The sequence below is a fragment of the Hirundo rustica genome, chromosome 3 (assembly GCF_015227805.2).
Source record: "Hirundo rustica isolate bHirRus1 chromosome 3, bHirRus1.pri.v3, whole genome shotgun sequence".
NCBI lineage: Eukaryota > Metazoa > Chordata > Aves > Passeriformes > Hirundinidae > Hirundo > Hirundo rustica.
In genome coordinates this window covers 56,984,366-57,002,734 of record NC_053452.1, presented here as the reverse complement: position 1 = coordinate 57,002,734, position 18,369 = coordinate 56,984,366, and the positions used below count along the sequence as shown (strand labels likewise).

Below are 18,369 nucleotides of genomic sequence, written 5' to 3'. Positions count from 1 at the left end.
TCAAAGTAGTGCTTTATTTCAGCATAAAAGATAAATAAATCATTATTAAAATGAAATTCTATATCCACTAGCTGCACTAGCTGATGTACGTCATGGTTTTGACAATGTTGACTACAAACTGATTGCAAGAAACAAAACAACAACAAAAAAGGACATTTTGACTGCAGAAGCATTTACTCTGTTACTTTACAATTCTGCAAAGGGAAAAGAAAAGATCCACTATTATAATGGTGGTTTTCTTTTTTGTTTTGTTTTGTTTTGTTTTGTTTTGTTTTGCCTGCTACTCTCAGTGCTTTGCTATCCATAGAGTACAAATCAATTTTTCCTTGCTTAAGGCTTGCAGATTAATTAAAAAAACACAGCAGGAAACTTGTGCTTGTGAAGCCATGATTGATGTCACTTCATGTGACACTTTGAGAGTTCTTGTGTCCCTCATACTGTACCTCAGCCAGCAAATCTAGAAGTCTCTTGAAGTCACTGGAAAGTTTAAAAAGCTCATCCTCTGTCTCTTTGGCCTCCAAATCAGGACATTGTGAGGTCAAAACAGCAAGTCTAGATTTCAGCCAGCTGTGATTTTCTCCATGCTTGTGAATATGCTTCCTGATTTCCTACAGAAAAAAAAATCAAAACATATTTTCTTCAAAAAACCAAAATACATCAATAACTGACAGTCATGGCATCAGTTCAAATGTTAGTAGTGTAAACATACATACTACTTTTATTTAGCTTGAAATACTAGAAATGCAGTATTTTTCTATTTGCATGCCCTATGAGATTCTATTTCAGTCAATGGCTAGAATTTTGCACTTCTTCCACAGACTTTACTCCACTAAGTATTTATTCTTTAGTTAGTGGTGGAGTACTTTTCCCCTCACAAATATTTTTACTTACAGGTAGACAGATAGAGGGCAGGTACCACTTATGTATCTTCCATATATTGACCATATTTCTTAGTTGCAATCTAAATCTGAGTTTCTGACTTTCCCAAATATATACCTATATGCAATATAAAGTTTTGTGTAGTTTTTTTTTTCCTATTTAAATTGCTTTTTTCCCCACACCTCTTTTCAACCTGTAGTTCATTTGTATCTTTGTGGCAGTGCGGATGAGATGTTGGCAGCAGTAAATACATGGGTAATTCAGACTTTTTGAAGCAGAAGCACCCATTAAGCCAAGGATCTATCAGTATTATCAAGGTCATCCTAATAATGTTTCTCCATATAGTTAGACTCTATGTAGTTAAACTCTACACCAGAAGTATGTAGGTGCTCCTAATATGTGAAATTTGAAAAAACCTCAAAAACAGAAGGAAAGGTCAAGTCCCAAGTAACACAACAAATTGTTTCTTGAAAGTAATTTAACTAGCTAACTCAATCTTCAGCTATTCTATCAGTCTGTTACCAGTCACTAGTATGAAACTGAATGATGGAATATTTTTTCCTCCCCTGTTATACTACTGTCGAAGAGAATTTTTATAATAGAATGTTTCCTTACATAAGTAAGGAAAGTGATTAAATGTAAGATCATTCAAAAACATGCAATCCAGAAATTTTTGCTTTTCTTTGAGCAGCATATTTAATTCTGCATACAATAAGATGAGGGAATTTTTTTTTTTTTTCTATCTGCCCCTATATTTTTAATGTTTTAAATAAAGAGGAAAAGGGACCTGTCACTCTCTTAGTTATTAAAAGTAAGAATTTCTGCCACATTTTGCTGTAATGTGCAACTTTCTCCTGGTAATGTTTTAAGAATACCAGGAATCAACAGAGCTACTATGGTCTGTACAGTAAAACAGCTGCACTACTCTGAAGCCGAATTTTATAAGCCAAGGGCTCACCCCCACAGATGCTTTACACTGCTTGTATTTGGCAGTATCATTAACATTTTCCTTTATCTTCTTTAGCTCTGTTTCTGTTGATGAAATCCAACTTGCCAGTTCAGTAAACCTGAAACAAGACATCACAGGATGAAAAAGAAAAAAAAAAAAAAAATAAACAAAAAATGCCACCACAAAACAATAACCTCTTAAGTGTAGGCAAAAAAATTTATAAAATCCTCTTGAAGTCTCACTGTAATTTGTGGAATTACTACACAAAGTATGATTTTCTACTTGAAGCTAAGATCATAGTATCATTTTTTCCATGGTACTGATCTGTGATGACACAGAGAGGAGTGACCATGAATAAGGCTCTGCAAGACCCAGGTATGAATTGAGGTGACACCTGCTCTTATAGCCCTTCCAGGTGTCCGAGTGCTCTGTTAGCTTCATGTATGTGCTGTCTATCTGGGATTTCAGATCCTTCAGGATTCGCTGGCTGCTTTCCAGTGTACCCCTCACTGGATCAGAAACTGGCAGTTTTTGGCACAGTTCTTCAATCCGTTGTAGCCTTTTCTCACACAGGTGGTAAGATCCCTTATCACCAAAGAACAACTGAGGGGAGACAAAGCAGAAAATTCAACAGAAATACAAACAGGAAGAAATCACAAAGCATATCTATATATTTTTCATAAAGTACTAAATTTTTTTTTGTATTATTAAAGACCTCAAGAATTGATCAGACATAAGCTGGACATAAAGAGTTTGGAGGCTGAAGGGTTAGTCAGAACTTCTGTTTACTACTGACATTGAAATGTATTTCTGTAAACACTCCCATGAAGTCATGGAATTCATACCATGTGCTCCTTGATCATTCTTTCATTGCCTTCTCTTGATAACACCTTGTTCTGTCGAGCTAGTTCAGCTTTGCACTCCTCCACTGTCACCAGGAACTTGCTTTTCTGTACTTCAATTTTCAAGTGTATCAAATGATATGGGGCTTCTGTTTGAAGATCCTACACACCCACAGGGGCAATAAAGAAACAGAGATAAAACACTAATCCCACTACTTCAGTGTAAATTTGGTACCAATAAATAGTCTAAAACCTGATAACATAGAAAAGAAAACATATATGTTCATGAAGAGAGAAGAGTTTGTCCATGTTCACTTTGTTACCAATGTCTTAGATTTATCAAAAGGTCTTAAGCTGCGACCAAAATGTGCGCGAATAAGGTACGTTACAGAGACATCTTTGTTCTTAGCAAGACATAGCAAATATTTCCTGTATAAAATAGTATTCACAGCTGCTTCCAGAGGTTCTGCCTCATCCATCACTCCAACTTTGAGCAACATGCTTTAGCAGGCAAAAAATTCCATAGCTGGTGAGCAAAGTTAGTTCAGTTGTTAGAGTCTTTGGCAGAAGACACAACTTAGGCTTGATGACCTGATGTCTTACAAAATTTGTTTGTTTGGTCAGGAAAGTAACTGTAGTTATCCAGCATCAGCATAAAGGAAAAAATGCTAGCACCTGTTCTCAAGACAGGTATCATTGTGGCTGTATGCAGCAGGGGAGAAATAAGGCTTTATATTTATATTTAATTTCTCACATTTCTTGAATTTACTTAACAGGGTTTTTTCAAGAGGTTATTTGTAGGTATAGAGGTATCTAATATTATAAAATACTTTTTCCCCCTTTTTTTCCAATTGCATGAGAAGCCAAAAAATACAAATTATTTTGTTTTCCTTCATGTTATTTTTTTTTTTTTTAATATATAAGTCATACAGAAACTTTCCAAAACTAAGATTGACAATATCCAGAGATGTCATTCACTAACCTTCCACTGCCTATGGAGTTTCCTCACAGCTTCCTGCAGGCTGTGTTGCTCTTGTTCTGGGAGGATATCAGTAAGTTCATCACAGGCTTTCAGAAAGGCATTTAGGACCCTCTGATCCAGCTGGTTAAAAAATTCCTGAAGTGAAGGCAGAAAGTGAGAAGGTGAGTAGATGAAGCTGGATATTGATATACCAACATAAAGTTCCCTAATACACTCTCTAAGTTTCAATGTTACTTCTGTTTTATTAAAGAACTAATGTTTGAATAAAGGAAATAACTATTTCTAGCCACTTAAAGTTCAGCAAATTAATTTATTCTCAGCCAGTACACTGAGATGGTATTTTAACAAGAATACATTTCAAAGCCACATGCATAAGTTGTGGTTATAATACAGAAAGAGATATAAAAAAAAAAAAAAAAAAAAAAAAAAAAAAAAAAAAAAAAAAAAAAAGAGCAGTGGATGTGTGAGATTGTCAAAATAGTGTTCTAACTCTCAATGGTCCTACTCAAAACCCCGCCCTAGGTTTTTTTCACTTTCTCATTGCTCACATCCAATCTTACATCAGTAAGGGAGCTGATCATTTTCCTTTTTGTTTTGCAATATAAACAGTAGTTTGATGTGATCTGTGTAACTTCTACATGTGCAAGAGATCCACATCAATTTTAGAATCAAGCAGGCTTTTATGTCATGCACTCAAAGGTTTCCATGAAGAAGGTCAGAGAATTTACTCACGCTATGTTTTCTGAGAAGTTCTTCAGGATTTCCTTTTTCTTTTAAGCAACAATTGGCAATCTGTATTACTTTCTCCAGTTCTGATCTAGACTCCTCAAATTTCTTCATCAAACGGCTATTTGCTTCTATGTTTTTTCTCCACTCACCAGCTTTCCTGACCATATTCTGAGTCACAAGCAAAGAAAATGAGCTGGCACTTTCACACTGAGTTTTATTTGCTCTCTTTTACCATGACCTTACAAAACATGCATTTAACTTGTGTCACTCTTTTAAATATATACTTTTCACCATCCTTCTCCCTCTCATGATCCCATTTCCCCGATTTTTGATACTGAAGCTTGTGCAAATGTCATAATTCAAATAAAAATTAGAAGATTAGATGCCTCTGATATTTTCAGAATGCCTCTGCCATTTGATTAGTGAGTTTCTTTCCTAAAGTCTGCTTTCAAATGTAAAGCACCTGGTACAATCAGAAGCTTGCCATTTCACTTTTCCTAACATCAAAGTACCTCCCCTAACATGACTCGAAGTGAGGGTGGTTTGACCCATGGATCCAACCAGTTCCATGCTACAGTTCCTCTGACCTGGAAGATTGTATGATTATCACACCAGAACATCATGTAAGCAACCAGGCACAAAGCTGCTGAGAAGACAGCAAATTTTGTGGTTTAGTTGCTGAAATCCTTTTTTTGCAAACTTAGTCACAGCTCCTCTATTTGTCTTTTAGTCCATCCCTGTGCACTTCAATATCCAGTTGTTCTAATTTCATGAGCAAGTAAGAAAACTTACCAGCAGAAATTAACAGTTAATTTCTGCTTTAACTGCTTTAACTTCAACTGCTGCAAGGTACCTGCATCACTGCTTAGTGTACATCCACTTCACCATCCTCACTGATAACAAACCTCAGTGTGAGGAATTTTAGTGAGTTTACCCAGACAGCTAATCAAACCTGTTGTTCTCAGCTTAAACATCTTGCTAAATCTTTTTAAAGTTTTCTGATAAAAATATCTGCATAGTAATAGAATCGTATAAGGATGTATTCTTTACATGAAAAACTGCCAGTTTCCAGTAATTTAACGCCAGGTATGTCACAGTACGTATGATTATACCTTATTTTATAGGTTTATTTTCTAACACCAAAAGAGATAAACCACAGTTCAACTTTATGGAAACAGAGTAATTAATGTTGAACATGGTAAATCTACCAAGTTACAAGTGTGTCTGCTTTTGCTAGAATAAGCTCAACTTAAACCATTATTTCTACATTATAAATCAACTACAACTTATCTTTAGGTGCACTCCACAAAATATAATATAAATTTTGAAATTCACCTCTCAGAGAGAGCTATTTACTGACAGGTCATTTTCTGCAGTTTAAAATTCAACCATTATACTGAACAAAAATTGTCTGAAAATAAATGCAATAGAATCCATTATGTGGAAATCTGACTCTAAGACAGTTAGAGAATTATAGACAATCCTCAATTTAAGTGGACACAGAAAGATCATTGAGTTTATCTCACAACTCCAAAAAAATCACACCACATGTAATGGCTAATTCCACCTCAGAGTGGGGCTAGACTGGTGTTGAAGAGCCTCCAAAATAGCAGTAATAACTGATAACAACAGCTAAGGGGGAATATAGTTCAAAGGCACATCTTTGCATTATCAAATGCAACATATTTGCAGCTTTCTACATTCACAGTCCACAGCATTTTCTGAGGAAATACAAAGCCCAGCAAGAGTAGTATGTGCAAAAGTTTCCATCTTCCATGCTTTGTGTCAAAGGGGATGTGTAGGAATATAGAAGCAAATGATTAGCCAAGACAATGAAGTTAGGAGAAACAACAAACAGTGCAGCACTAACAGTAGGATTTCAGGTTCCTCCACCCAAAGGACCCTGAGGCACGTTAAAGATCTGTTAAATCCCAGGTTCCTCTGTGGCAGCCTCACCTTGGAATAAGTGCATGGAGAACATGACTGTCAATCTCCTGCCCCCTTATAAAGACAAATTTTTAATTACTAACTTGACAGCAGAGAGGAGAGCTACCCAAGATAGTAGGGTGATGAAATGTAGGTACAGTAGGATGGATCAGCTGCATATGAACAAATTTTCAGAAACATGCACCAAGGTATGTAATTTTTACCTGGAAAGTAATCTGAACTTGTGTAACTTTCTTCTGAAATGTTGACTGATGGAAATGCTGTAACACTTCAGTCGAAGCCACACACTGAAGGATACTCTGACTATTTCTCTCAATTAGGGACACATCTTTCTTGCAGTTTTCTTGATAAGCTACCAAATCCTGAAAGAAAAAAAAACAAAACAACAAAACCACCCTGATCAGGAACAAAGAGGAAAAAGGTTTGGCAAAATAGCAAGAAGATGGTTTTGACAATAAGGAAAAAAGGGATGAGATCAAAGGACCATGGCAAACAGATTACACAAGGTATTATATGGAATAACACAGATGACACAACTTTCTCCTTGAATAGGAAGTATTGTACCCAAATAGATCTCTAGCTATACATAAAACAATGTACAGGCATGTACCCAAGTCATTTGGGTAGCTGTAGAGAATGTAGGTCAATACACTGTTCTGTGATTTAATTTTGTGGTATTTCTATATCTATTGTATAACTGCAAGTAACCAACAGTGATATATGAATGACAGCTCTCAGTAGCAGGTTGAGATCTCAACCTTGCCTTTCAACAAATTAATCCTTCGGGTCAGCTTTTGGAATTCAGATTTCATTATAAATCACATTAAGTCATGAGAAATATACATTATTAAAAAAAAAAAAAAAAAGAGAGAGAGAGAGCGAGAGAAAGAGTAAATATGCATGAAATAGCACAGGCTGAAAAATGGTTTTAAAAATCCCATTTTCATTTAACTTTCTAAGAGAGTTCTGACTAGCTCCAGAGAGAAATACTTTTTAGCCATGAAGAAAAGTTAATGTTATACTGTGCTTAATTTCAATGAAAGCACTTTTCCAAGTCTCTAAGAAACTTCCATAACTGTTCAAGAAAACCTAGAGAAGTTTCTGATCATAATTTTTCATCTGCTTAATAAAAAAATCCAATGTATTTCTGGTACTTTAGTCAAATTTCCACTAGATTAAAAAAAAATAAAGTCTTATATTTACTTTTTGGATTAAACCAAGGATACTGGATAGGAACACAAGTTTTAATCTTTTTGTATTACGCCCAGCTGTCTTTAGGATAAAGCTACATCAGTTGCCTGAATATGAAGAAATATCTGCTCAGCTTCCAGAGTTGCAATTCAAATTCCTTGAAAGATAATTGTAAATACTCAGAGGCAGCAGACTTTTGTAAGACATTTTTGAAACCTACTTGGGCTTTTTGTTTAAGAACAGTTGTTGGCTGTGCTTCAGGATCCAGGATAGAAATGATTTCATTTACTTTTTCAAGAGATTCATAGAAATGTGTGATTTGCTTCTCCAGTTCTTCCAGTGGAGACAGCAGACGTTGGCATTCATATAGCAGGGCACTGGAATACTCCTTAACCTTTTGGTCAAGAAAAAGTAAAAAAATACAATGAATAGCAACTTGTTCTCCATGTAGGTTTATACAGTTGTTACCCTCTCTTTTTTACGATCTTATATTACTTCTTAATGAAAAGAGTACTAAATTCAAGGATGGTAGCCTCAGCATTTAAGAGATGTAACATCTTCTCCATCCTGAATCAACCTATTGTTGCAACTATGTACTTGTTCAAATACACACATATATGTGAGAATTTATGCACAAGGCCCTATTATTTATTAGTTCAGCAGTCTACAATATGTAGTAAAAAAATATATTCTGCAACCTTGCCCAGCTGCTCTTTGAGCCGTGTCAAAGTTCCCAGCATTTCATTTGCTTCCTCTTGGGAAACTTCTTTTGTAACAAGTTGCACCGTCCTTGTAACCGCTTTGTACTGCGCTTCCATGGTAGGCAATTTCTGCTTAATATTCTGAAACAAGTGTTCCAAAAAATATTTCAACAACAGTATTTATGCATTCTTGGGAGATAAAAGACTGATAAATTATTTATTTTACAATTATAAAATATTTTCTTCACTGATTTCAGTGAACACTGAATCATATTTCAAATGCATGAAAACTGAGCCAGAGAGTATCACTCAACTCAATGGAATGTGATTTGAAACTACAAATAAATATCTACTGAGACAGTGTTTTGGAAATTTGCTCTAAAAATGTCACTAGTAGAATACAATTATATATATTTTAGATCTAGCTGAAATATATAATACTAAAATAATTCCATGCTATCAGAATTAAATAATTGCAATTTTCTTTTGAAGAATGAAGAAAGAAATGAAAAGAAGACACTTACTTCTAAATCTTGCACAAACATTTTGACATCATGAAAGGACACTTCTACAGGGATTGAAAATTTCTTATTGCTTCCATCAATAAAAGCTGTCAACTGGGCCACACCATCCACATACTCTTTCCTCATTTTGTCCAGTTCATCTGCTCGAGCATACTGAAAAAAGGAAAAAAAGGAAAAAAAAAAACCCAATTATAAAACCAAACCAAAACAAAACAAAAACAACAACAACAACAACAAAAACCAACCAAACAAAAAACCCACCCCAAATTAGATGCCTAGAATTTAAGTAAAGATTTAAGGGATTTAGCACGTTTTCAGTGCAATTGTTTGCTCGAAAAATTGCATGCAGTGAAATGCAATGTAATGGAAAATAATCCAAATTAATAATTTGCAATAATTTCAATAGTAATGATGCTAAAATGAACAGCATGCATACAGGAGGTCAGCCACTTTTAAGATATGGGGAATGTCAGACTAATTTGTTTCTACCCTAGAATCAACAGTTCAAATTCACTTCTCACTACTTGCAGTATCAATTTTGAAAATTCAGCTAACAGACTAGAACATGAAAAGCCTAAAAAACCTAAAGGATAAGGGAAATATTAATAAAAGAATGCTGGCCAGGAGAAAGGGAAACACAGGCCTTAGAAAGTAGAAAGAACTGTGTGACAGAAATGGTGAAAAAGCCTGTGAGAAAAAAAGAACAAAAAAAACAACCAAACCCACATAGCTAGCATATGAAAGAAGCTGCATAAGTAGAGGAAGAGACATTCACATCAGTGAATCACCCTAAATAGCATCAGCAAGTAAAGCTTGAGAACATTCTTGTCAACAGTCTGGAAAAGTTACAATAAAAGAGAGACAATCATTTATTGCTTTTCATCTTAACTTGGCTGCTTAGGAGATAATAATGCCAGCAGAGAAAACAGATTCAGTACCTTCAAACAGGCAACTGCTATTTAAAAACACTGAAAGGGGACAATATTGATGTATATTGACAAGAACAAGGGTATTTTCTTACATATTTGTGTGGTGTGAAATAGTTCTGTGTAATTAAGACCACATCTTCTCTTAGATTTTTAAAAAGCAAATACAGAAACAACAATTCATTTTTGTCAGCTGAATCTCTTACATGAGGTAAAGGGTAGGTTTATTTTGTTTACTATCAGAGCTTGCTTTAACGCAAGATAGAAGTCAAGTCTGACCAAAATGGGGAAAAAATTTAGTTAATTAAATTAATTATTGCCCCTGCTTATGGTTGCAGTACAATCATTGGAAGGAGCTTTCATCAGAAAGTAGCGAAAATAATCATTCTCACCATTTTCACTGTTTAGCTTCACGGAGCTTTTACAGTAGCAATAGGTACTGAAAACCAGTAGTTTTCTTTGAAGAATGGTAGAAGTTATGTAGAAATAATATTCACTGTATCAAGACAGGTGACTGTGATGAAAAGCTGTTGAAAATGTCCCCTCACCCGCCCCAAAACAGCTGTATAACCAAAAAAGTATATAAAGGAAGAGTCCCAATACAATAAATTATTGTCAGGGAGTAATTTCTAATTTAAATTTTAATAGTTGCTTTAGAAAGTTGTCCTATAGTCCTGCTAACAGGGTAATCTGCCTCGCTTGCAGACAAAGTAAATATTTAAAAGTAACAAGGGCAAAATCACTTACCTGCTTAACTTGCATAAACAATTCTCTCCATCTTCCATTTAGCAACAGAAGCTGCTGTTTAAGATCTCTGGAAATGGTTTCATCACATGTTTCAATCAGAAAATTACCAGCATCATTCATGGCTGTGTGCTGTTGGATCCAATGAGGTAAGTGTCGGAAGAAATCCTGAAGAAGAAAATAAAAACACAGTTCCAAAACCTTTTCAATTAGTCTTTAACTTAAATCACAAAACTAAAATTTAATCACCCACTCATGACTTGATAAAAACTCGAACAATTATCCTCAGAAGCTCTTCATATGAAATATGCCATAATAGAATTTCAATGTCTGTTAATATAACCTGTGGAATTAAAAATTACTGCCAGTTTACTTACAGCTTTATTTTGCTCTAGGGAGTGGCTTCAGTTAAACTAATGAAACCCCACCTTAAGAGAAAGCTCCATAACTGAAAATGCTGTCAGGGCTCGTGTATTTTCTGTGTTATCCTTAAACAGTGTGGGCTGATAGTAACCCGGGCCGTATACAGGGTTCGCAGAGGTCCCACTCCTGCTGTGAACCACATGCAGCTTTCCAAGGTCTGTACTCTAAGAAGACCTGTGAAGACTGTTTTTTTTTAACACTGCTTCCTCCTGTCTCAGAGCAGATGAGCACAGGAGGGGAAAGAGATGGGTGACAGTGATTTTGCCCCCCTCACTGAGACAGCCTGACAGACCGTATGCATCTTGCAGGCAGGTACACAGACAAAAACTGGTAGAGAAGACACAGACCAATTCCCTCCTTTCCTTTTATTTCTTCCAGATAATGGGCAATTGTTCCTAAGACAGGTATCCCTGGGCTCTATGTCTCCACCTATACCAGTAAACAAAACAGGACTCCTGTGATTGTCCACATCTCTGACATGGTTTTGGCTTGTCCCTGCTGCCCTTCTCCCAAACAATGCACAATTCAATGAATGACACAGTCTGTTCCAAACAGACTGGATCATGAGGGTTCCTTCTTTCAGGGGAGGAGGAGTAATAAGAAGGATTCAAGCTGAACCATGCTACCAGATCCTCAGGATTTAGGAGGGGGCAGTGATCCATTTTGTTTACAACTATCAATCTACCACATAATTCCAAAACTGTTCACCTTCCAGGTGACAGTCCCATACAATCCGTTGCTCAATGGTACATGAGAAAAATTCCTATCCAACCACACTGTCAGTCATCCTAAGTTTCAGAGCTACACTTCTGAAACTCTATTTGTCAGAACTCATCCACATACAAAAAAAGTTCAGATGCAACTGTAAAGAAAAAGTGGCGTGCTTGTGTTCTATATTCAAGATATTCAAATATCTTGAAGAGAGAATTGAACAACAGTGTTTCAATTCCTAAAGCTGAGATCAACAGTATTCAGGTGCTCTGTCCTGATGTATCAGTGAATGCGTTTAATCAGCTCAGGAAACTGGATCTGCAGTTTGAATCTTTTTCCACTCGAGTGGAACAACCCCCTTGTTTTGTACAAGGGCTAACCTTTATGAGTACATCCAAAAGAAATTAAGTCTACTGCATCCAGCACTGGTCAGCTTTCCAATGGTCAGGCCCACTAGAGGTCAAGAAGAAAAAAGTGGAGTAAACTACCCATTCCCTGTTTCCATACACTTATTCCCACAAATCATTACCTCCTGCAGACCTGGCTGGGGAGTCTCTCTATTTCAGAGGCCAGCCTAAGACGTGTTAAATTTAAACAAGTTTGGAAGGTACTGGGAAGCACACCTCATTCTTAATTAAAACAATGCACCTCTTTTTAAAGAAGTCACCACATGAGATCTAGAAGCTCTCTAAACCCTTTTGGATATTGTGTGAGAAAATGTGGGAGGGTGCAGTTAGAATGAAATTATTACTGAAAGTGCTTAAGAGGTACTGAAAGCAGACAAAGGAACTGTAGAAGGAACAGTTTGAAAAATCCAAGCACATACTGATTTTTTTTTTTGCAAGATCTTCAGTGCTACAGGTTCACAATAAGGTTACTGAAAACTGAAGCCAACAAGAAAGCCAACAGGCCACTTTCTTTTCCAAATCAAACAGTGGTGCATGCTGGTCTGGAAATGATACAGAGATGATGGAAAGAAGAAAGCATGACAGCAGAATGAAGGGCTACTGTGGTTTTTGCCTAGGATAGAATATAGAGGCTTTAAGTAATACAGGTAAGGTTTGCAAATGACCAACTCTGTATCACTTTACTCATATCTTTGTGTTTTGAAAAAATGTTTTGAAATGCTTAAAAATATTCTACACCATATTCCAAACAATATTTATCATCTTTCATTTGGCATTCCAGATGGTTTTTCTTCATGCCTGTAAGACTATAAATTTTACACCACTATAATAATTGATTTGGGGTTTCAATAACCAAATATTAAAACTGTTAAATCAGACCTATCCTTGGAACTATCTAGGTGAACATTATTGCTGTTGAGAATGAAATTCAACGTTAAAAGTAGAAGAAACTTTTAAAATATGTATCTCAGTCTACAGGCAGATTATGCTATGGCTCAGTAACCTCTAACAGGTTTGAGCCAATGCATCTTTACAAAAAAAAAAAAAAAAGCATTTTGGGAAGAATAAAGCTTCATGCCAAAAGTTTTCAACAAGATTTCATGAAATTTTTGAAATCATATATCAGAATGAAAAGAATTCCTCATTGGATTTATGTTAGAAATCAAAAGCAAATATATACTCTATGGGTATGTTCAAATTTCTGCTTTGAAAGTCTTTGAAGATATGGTTGTACATCTAAACAGAAAGGTAGATGTTTTGATGTTATTCATATACATGGATTTAAGAATATTTAATTTTAATCATTGTCCCGTTACTTACATCAGTCATACACCAGTATCACCCTGATCAGCAGAAGTCATCCCTCCTGCCCAGCAATAGTAGTGAATTCTATATTATGCCAGACTATTTTTTTCCCACTGGTTTATTTTTATTTAAAAAGTATATTACCTTAATTTACATCAGCTTGCACTAATAAACTTTAAAACAAAATATACTATTTTTTCATGTAATACGAAATTCTCGTTCCTAACCTGATGTCAGTTTGCAATCTTACAACATGAGGACCCTACTTTAGTTTTAAGAGCTGTATAGCTGCTACATTGGGATCGGATGCAAATTAATCACCTATTAAATGCAGGACTATTCAAGTCAATCCAGGTTATTATTGAACTTACATCTTAGTGCTTTAGAACTCTAACTTACAACAGGAAAGAAGAAATACAGAAGAACTATCTTTATAATAACTGCAGGTCCCCAAAATCAATTGCCTAAAAGATTTCTGAAATGCCAGGGAAATGGAATCAAATACAACAACACATACTAATAATACTGTTCTTTGAAAGCAATGAGTACTGAAATCTGTCATCTAGAAAAATCAGTGGAAGTGTCTTTATAAGTAGTCCATGATTACTCACTTTGGTGCTAGGAGCTGTATTTGCCTTTGAGTGAATCCTGCAACTTTCCTATCTCAGAGCAATACTGCTGCCCTATACTCATGTCAAACATCCCTCTAACCATGGTACCACACAAGGCTTTCTCCACTGTGTATGTATGTATTTGCCTCTGGATGCTGTACAGACACTGGAACTCCTATGATCAATGAAGACAGGACGTCAAAGTCTGAGCAAAACCTAAGCAAATGCAAAAAAATGTCCAATGTTTCACAATTTACAAAACCAGTGCATACCTTTTTGGAATGTTCAGGCTGATTCAGCATTTTTTCAGCATCTTCAAGCCAGGCTTGTAGACCTGCCACAGTGCTGCTGTATCTGTCCCAATTAGCAATTACTTCTTCCAGCATGCTTCTTACACTTCTCACCTCTACTGAGAGGTTCCTCCACTGAGCTGTGGTATCACTCATGAATTTCATCACATTCTCAACTTCTTCCACTGAGATACAGGAAAGATATTAATTATGTTGTTTCACTATTATTTCTGTAAAGATTAACTTGATATCATGCTTATTCACTCTCATCAGGAAATTATATTTTACCGTAACTTCTATTTCAGCAGACTTTTATGTTCGGTTCACAGCCCAGTTTTAGCACAAGATCATGACTGAGAAATTAAACGTGTGAATTAAAGTCTTAGGAAAGTACATAAAATGAATGCTAAATTAAAACAGTCACACTGCATATTGTGCGTGGTGTTCAAATCTGCAATAAAAGAAATCAAGTGACAGGCTTGACTTAAAAGAAGCAGAAAATGAGAGTTGTATAATATAACAATACATATTATGTCTGCATTGAAAAGTATGGAATGAAAGTCTGATCTTCCTGCCACTGACTTTGAAACCACAATGCTGCTAAATTTTGCCATTTAACTTTTAGCATTTTCCACATGGCAAGAAAGGAATAAATGTGTCCTCATTCCAGAGGAAAACAGAGAGAAGAAAAAAGGCCAAGCAAATGCTGAGACTTCATAAAAAATGCAGAATATACTTATTTTAAAGAGTTTTTAGATAATTTGAACTGCTATTGCTGAATTCATATATGTTAGTCCTTGTTCTTTATAAAAGAATTTGTTACTAGATTTTATTAATAGCATTGAATAAACCTGTGACTTTTGTTCTTTGTGAGAATACCTTGAAAAAATGTATGGTTTTGCAAAATTTGGGTGTCACTATCAATTTAAATTTCACAACAAATAAAGGTATCCATTTTCTCCCCTTAGCAGCAGCTGAAACAATCCTCCACAGACATTATTATGCTGCAAATCAAAGTGATCTCATGTCTGTAATTATCTAGGTCAAATAGTGCCCTCAAATTCTCACTGAACTCAGCTGTATTCAAGAATGACAGGAGGCAACTGTTGAATCAGCTATACATTTTTTCTCATGTATATCTATACTGCAACGACCATTTGAGTTTCTCTTACAGGTTTCCAGTTAATGAAAAACCTCTAATAAACCAAGGGATGATTTTGAAACTACAATACTGGGACCAACTCTCAGCTGCCTTTTTCTTTTAAATTAAGCAAAGCCAGGGAGCATTTACAGGCACTAGGACATGATTTTCTTTACTCTGAATTTGGTTTCTGTCACAATTTTTTACCCCAAATTAACAACTCTGAAATAATCCAAGAGTTAGAATGCAGAATGGCCTTTTCCCAGGAGGAAGTCTGAATATGACCACCCTCCTCTCCTCTGAAGATTCAGAAGCAGCAGGCTGCTCTGGACCAGTTGCCCACATGCTAGTGATAAAAGAAATATAGACATTTACCTGAGCCATTTGCTTTGGCATACATTTCAGCTGCTCGTTTCAAGATCTGGTAGGTAACTTCATACTGCTCAAAGAACTTACTATTTTCAATAACAGACTGAAAAGAAAAAAATTGTAACAGATAAAATAAAGATGGATTAGCAATAAAATAATTATAAAAGATAAAACAAAATAGGATTAGCAATAGTTTAGAAACTACATCAGAAATTAGAAATTACATCAGAATACTGATGAAAACATTTAACTTCATTATTCCTCCGCATTTTCATCATTATAAATAATATTTTTAATATCATAATTATAAAATAGCATACAAACAACCTTTTCAATTTAATGATACAGAAGAATATATCATTACAAATACAGATTTATTTACTGTCCACACGGAAAGATTATTTGAAGTTTTCTTATTTGCTGTGTTGCTGGAAATCCTTAGCGTATGATACTTAGAATGTGTAGAAACTGAGTAAGTAACAAGTTATTTAATGAAAATTGTTTTATACTCAAATCTAAGTGGAATAATTTAAATAAAAAATTTCCTTCATATATGTCACCACAAAAAGCAAATCCAATTGTTCATGTAATAAGCCTTTGCAGAAAGACAGGTTACATTTCAATAGATGAAAAACATCTGCTTTATTCTTCAAATTTTCTTTACCTCCTTTGCAACTGGCAAAAAAGTAAGATCATGGAAACACTGCACAAAGAGACGCTGTTTTTCCAGTGTGTGACACAGTGCTGTTCCTTTGTGAGTGATGGTTTAGCTCTGAGATGTGTTATAGTGTGATGAATAAATTATCTGGAAATATTTTGGTAAAAACCTTATGCCTCTGACATTTATGCCTCTTTATCCCTTATGGCAAATGAAACTGAACTTCTTTTACATGTCTTTCAAAAATGTTACTTCCTTTAAGTGCAATGTAAGAATTACAGCTCTGCATTATGCAAGCACATTATATCTTTCATTACCAGTGTTAAACCAGGAAAAGAAAGGTAGAGTTTGGAATGGTTCTGTAATTTATGCTACATCTCATCCATCCTCAACTACAGATTACAAAATTAAGGAATGCACACCCCACATATGTCTATACCAGCTTTGGAATGCCAGAATAGACAAAAATCAGATGAGTGTGATTCTGATTAAACCAGGTTTCAAACGAAGTCCAACGTATTTTGAACATGAGAAGGAGAGCTTGTGTGTTCGTTGACCCATATTATATAACATGAAAAAAACCACTTAAAAATAATTCTGCCAGTATATATCTAAAACTCTTCTATTTAAAACATATGACAGTTGCTATGTCAGGTTACAACAGTTGTCTAGTATGAAATTTAGAACTGTGTTTATAACCAAGGAAACTAGAAGTGAAGAACAATCAGAATTATTCTCTGTCCTCCTGTTAAGACAAAATTTGCCATGTATGAAGACTAACAGGCTTTATCATGAATTATGTGATAGACTCATGACTTTCAGTTTCGCCAAACCCATGCAGACATTTTAACCTGAACCAAAACCTCCAAGACTTCGCATGAAAGATCAAAAAAGATTTACATAACATGAATATCAAGAGCTATCTGAAATATTTTCAAAAATTAAATAAAGACATTTCACTGATTAATACTGTCTACCATCTGACAAGACTCCTTGAAGAAAATAAGCAGTTTTCCCAAACCAGTACAGCATATGATGCTAAAAAAGTGCTAACACAGTAGTGCTAAAACACAGTTCCATGGGTTCAAATCCATGGATAACTGTACCTAGTATCTCCACCGCAGTGGAATTTGGTACAGTATATTATTCTGGTTGATGGTGTATAATCTGTGCTGACCTTTACTTCTGGTGTATGACAGATGGATGAAAAGATGATAAGATTAAGTAAAAACCACCACTTTTATTTTTAAGCTACAGTACATAAATATTTTCCAGGCATATGTTCTATCCAGATCCTAATTACGCATGTTCCTAGAATGCTGACATTCCTAGTCTGTTTTGCCAGACAAACAGACTTACATTTTTATCCCCTGCTCATATAGTCACTCTGACTATAAGGTACTGACTACAGCTTTCCTACGTAAGACTCCTAATATGCTGGAAGAGTAACACTCATTTCTCAGTCTTAGAAAACTGGTCCCAGGTAAGCCAAAGCAAATAAATTCTCTTTCCATCACACCTTCAAGGAGCCAGAAGTCAAGGCCATCAAGGAAGAAAATGAGATCTATCTATCTTCCTGTCCCGATTTCCTCATTTTGATGTTATACAGGTTCAAAAATAATGCAAGGAAGAATCTTCCTTCCCTAAAGGTCAACCTCAGCATCAGTGGTCTGAACTACAAGAAGAACTGCGGCACTTGAAAATTAATATACAAGTTAACAGCTTCATGTTCATTTTAAAGGAAAAAAAGTAAGAAAGTCACCAAAAAAACCCTGAAAATTCAAGCTCTCCATTTTTTTTATTACCTTCACACCTTTTAGAGTTTTTTTACAGTCTTAGAGAGTAAAAAAATGGACTACACTCCTAGTTACTGCACATCATGCCAGCAAACTAAGTTAATTAAAGTAATTATCTAATTTTAGAAAGCCTGTCTGAAAAAGGTTAACTGATTCCTGAATTTTTGTGTGTCCATAACTGCTAATGTTTAAACACAGAAATTCTCACTTTGAAGAGTGAGAATTTCACACAAATTTCATTGGG

General features: G+C 35.3%; 1 protein-coding gene across 19 annotated transcripts in view; it reads right to left on the bottom strand.

Moving 5' to 3' along the window:
• Nucleotides 1-18,369, bottom strand: part of SYNE1 (spectrin repeat containing nuclear envelope protein 1) — a 301,821-nt gene that overhangs the window by 188,583 nt on the left and 94,869 nt on the right. For all 19 annotated transcript variants that reach the window (XM_058419844.1, XM_058419842.1, XM_058419859.1 and 16 more), the window contains 13 exons: nucleotides 15,678-15,774; nucleotides 14,144-14,346; nucleotides 10,418-10,582; nucleotides 8,745-8,897; nucleotides 8,218-8,361; nucleotides 7,740-7,913; nucleotides 6,532-6,690; nucleotides 4,385-4,549; nucleotides 3,653-3,787; nucleotides 2,674-2,832; nucleotides 2,223-2,431; nucleotides 1,838-1,946; nucleotides 444-608 (listed from right to left, as the gene is read on the bottom strand). In XM_058419844.1, coding sequence (XP_058275827.1) covers nucleotides 444-608; nucleotides 1,838-1,946; nucleotides 2,223-2,431; nucleotides 2,674-2,832; nucleotides 3,653-3,787; nucleotides 4,385-4,549; nucleotides 6,532-6,690; nucleotides 7,740-7,913; nucleotides 8,218-8,361; nucleotides 8,745-8,897; nucleotides 10,418-10,582; nucleotides 14,144-14,346; nucleotides 15,678-15,774 — 2,037 coding nt within the window. The remainder of the gene's footprint in view (nucleotides 1-443; nucleotides 609-1,837; nucleotides 1,947-2,222; nucleotides 2,432-2,673; nucleotides 2,833-3,652; nucleotides 3,788-4,384; nucleotides 4,550-6,531; nucleotides 6,691-7,739; nucleotides 7,914-8,217; nucleotides 8,362-8,744; nucleotides 8,898-10,417; nucleotides 10,583-14,143; nucleotides 14,347-15,677; nucleotides 15,775-18,369) is intronic.